We start from the raw sequence: 2,766 nt of genomic DNA, 5'->3' as shown, positions 1-2,766 counted from the left end.
AAACTTAGATAATTATGTATTAATATATATATTTATTAAAAAAATAATAATTATTTTAATATTTCAACTCTAATAGACCAATAAAACTAATTAATAAACTTAGGCTTAGCCTATTAATATATTAAGACTTTTATAAGACTTTTATCTATTTTATAACAGATTAACCCAAAATATAAATAAGACTATAGTCTTCTAACAGACTGCCTGACTATTTTCTACCCCCAGCGTGTAGTATATGATTTTAGATAAAACATGGAATATTGAATTTGCTACTTTGATACGGATTTTATCGAATCATTGTTTATGACAAGAAATTGTATGAACAATTTGTAAATAAACAAAACGTTGACCGTTGAACCTTTTTGGGTCTTTTCCCTCCAAAAGTAAACTACCTCGTGACGACGTCGTAGAAACAATAGTATCCAGAAACTTCAATGGCACCGAGCAAGAGCCAGCATATAAATACAAGTGTCACTGACTCACACCTTGCTTCAATGCTAAAAACTCTATAAATAATCTTTCTTCTTTACGCATCTATTACTTCTACACTTCCAATTCAATTCAGGTACGTTCTCGGTTCTCAGTGCAAATTTTCTCACTATTATTCATCACACACTGTTATTCTTTTCTTTCTAAAATACGAGTTTCTTATTTCTCTTCGTTCCAAGCTTATCATTATTCTTTTTCTGTGTTTCCGAAAAATTCAGCTCCTTGCACGGCTAACAGCAAATTTTAGACGTTTATAGGTAGTTAGGAGTTAGTTGAGTTTTCACTTTCATTTGGCTGCTATGATCTGTTATTCTATTTACAAAGTTTTCTGCTCCTAGAGTTGGATACTTGGATGTAAATATCCATTCCTATATATATATATATAGAAAGAGAGAGAGAGAGTTGCACATAAGGAGACGTGTTTGGAAAATTTTAAATTTTAGATTTCTAATGGTTGGTGGAGTAGTCAGCTCACTTATTTTGTTTTCTTAAGCGGTGGAATTTGAATTTTGTCTTGTATGCGTAGTAACTTATTGGTATGTGACAAATTTTTAAATGGAACTTAGATCAGTTGTGGATTAGATTAGTCTTTCGCCGTGGGAAATAAAAAAAAAAGTTATCACATTCTCTACTAGTTAAGTTTAGGTTCCAAATAAAAAGTATATGAGTTTACTTTTACGATTTAAATTGATCTAATTTGTGCAAGTTCCATGACTTTGGGTGAACTCTCGAGTTTGATTGCCTTGGAAGTTATCAGAGGGGGATTAGGTATTCTTAGGTAGAATGAAATAAAGATTAATTAAGAGTTATTGAGGTTTTTTAAAAAAATGTTAGTAATATTGAATATTGTGAATGATTGTAAAGGTGGAGACACGGTTTGGTTTTAATTTTTTTCAACACGAAACCGATGGGGAAAAGGAAATCAAGGAAGAAGACTGCAGCGCCAAAGAAGAAGAGAGAAAAGCTTGAAACTGTTTTCAGTTGCCCCTTCTGCAACCATGAGAACAGTGTTGAGTGTCATATGTAAGTTTGAACTAAACTCTGTGATTGCTCTTATTGATGTTTTGCATGTCGTGGCATTTAGAATTTTCTTGCAATGTATGAATAGATGTTAAAGCAATGATAGAGATACTGCTATGAAAATAATTAACATGGGGATGGCAATTGCATACCCAATTGGCTTTAATAATTAATTTCAACTGTGTGCGTAAACTTTGATGCTTTGAAGATTTGTTATTTGTAACACCAGCTGTGATGGGTTCAGTGATATGAAGAATATGATCGGTGAGCTTGCATGTAGGATATGTCAGGAGAGTTTCAGCACAGCCATCACAGGTAAATTGAATGGTATATATAAATTGAATGTAATATAAACATCTTTAACTTAACAATCCCGTTAAGTTACCAACAACATTTCTGCCAACTTCTGCCAACTCTGATTTATAATGATATTTAATAGAAGTGTCTTTGTGAATGTGTCTAATAAAAATGTTTTTTTTATAGTTGTGTTTAATGGAAGTGTCTTTATAAATGTATTTTTTGGATGTGTCTCTTTATACATATATTTAAAATATAATAATTAATTATTATTGGTAATAAATTGACAGATAGTATATTGGTACTCTATACTTTTCCTTAACTTAAGCCTTGAGTCTTACCATAATTAGATGTTAACCCTTTTCTTTATCCCTTTTTTTTTGTTGGCTTTATCTATTGAATACGTAGTAGGAGGAGGATAATTGATGATTTAAAATCCCCCCTAATCCGTAGTTACGTTTATTAAGGCTGCTATCCTGGTTTAAGAGTTTGGGAATTTATACTAACTAATGTTAATCTTTTTTTTAATCCTGTTGCTGCAGCTTTGAGTGAACCAATAGATATGTAAGTGCCTATTTTGTAATTTATCGGAAACTTCTTTCCTTAATCACTCACTGTATCTTGGATTTCTTACATAACTTTGATGTGGTTTTATATATCATCTAAATGCAGATACAGCGAGTGGATTGATGAGTGTGAACGAGTGAACAAACTTGAAGAGGAGGGAGAGGAAGCATAGGAAAATCGACTTCGTTTTTTTTTTAGTAAATTTTGTAAATGGGATCTTAGTTCCTTAATCGTATAGTTATAGACTTACAGAAGGTTGTTAGTTGTTACTCAAGAATAATTAAGTCTTATGCGGATCGTATGGACCTTTGTAAAAATAGTGTGCTATTTTAGTTTTCAATGTATATGGTGGGATATTAAAATTAATTAAAAAGTTGCGTTTTATTTTTGTAA

The 2,766-nt window shown here is 31.3% G+C and overlaps 1 protein-coding gene across 7 annotated transcripts; it reads left to right on the top strand.

Annotated features, from left to right (window-relative positions):
• Nucleotides 449–2,766, top strand: LOC107629297 (transcription elongation factor 1 homolog). 7 transcript variants are annotated; one of them, XM_016332052.2, is made up of 5 exons: nt 449–565; nt 1,354–1,512; nt 1,754–1,824; nt 2,349–2,370; nt 2,479–2,766. In XM_016332052.2, exons 2-5 carry the CDS (start codon nt 1,397–1,399, stop codon nt 2,543–2,545), a joined length of 276 nt encoding a protein of 91 aa, XP_016187538.1. In that variant the 5' UTR covers nt 449–565; nt 1,354–1,396; the 3' UTR covers nt 2,546–2,766. The 7 variants fall into 7 exon arrangements, with proteins under 7 accessions (XP_016187538.1, XP_020973396.1, XP_020973392.1 ...); XM_021117733.1 differs by lacking the exon at nt 449–565 and adding an exon at nt 762–1,267 and having other exon boundaries at nt 1,739–1,836; XM_021117734.1 differs by lacking the exon at nt 449–565 and adding an exon at nt 771–1,267 and having other exon boundaries at nt 1,739–1,824.

This window comes from Arachis ipaensis, chromosome B03, assembly GCF_000816755.2.
Source record: "Arachis ipaensis cultivar K30076 chromosome B03, Araip1.1, whole genome shotgun sequence".
Classification (NCBI taxonomy): Eukaryota; Viridiplantae; Streptophyta; class Magnoliopsida; order Fabales; family Fabaceae; genus Arachis; species Arachis ipaensis.
Note: the sequence above shows the minus strand (reverse complement) of the source record. Positions and strands in the feature narration are given on the sequence as shown.

Excerpts from the sequence above, each read along its gene's own strand:
- LOC107629297 (XM_021117733.1), top strand. The coding sequence starts at position 1,200 with ATGACTTTGGGTGAACTCTCGAGTTTGATTGCCTTGGAAGTTATCAGA. Across the intron at positions 1,513-1,738 it reads AACAGTGTTGAGTGTCATAT|CTGTGATGGGTTCAGTGATA; the intron begins GTAAGTTTGAAC and ends TTGTAACACCAG. Across the intron at positions 1,837-2,348 it reads CATCACAGGTAAATTGAATG|CTTTGAGTGAACCAATAGAT; the intron begins GTATATATAAAT and ends CTGTTGCTGCAG.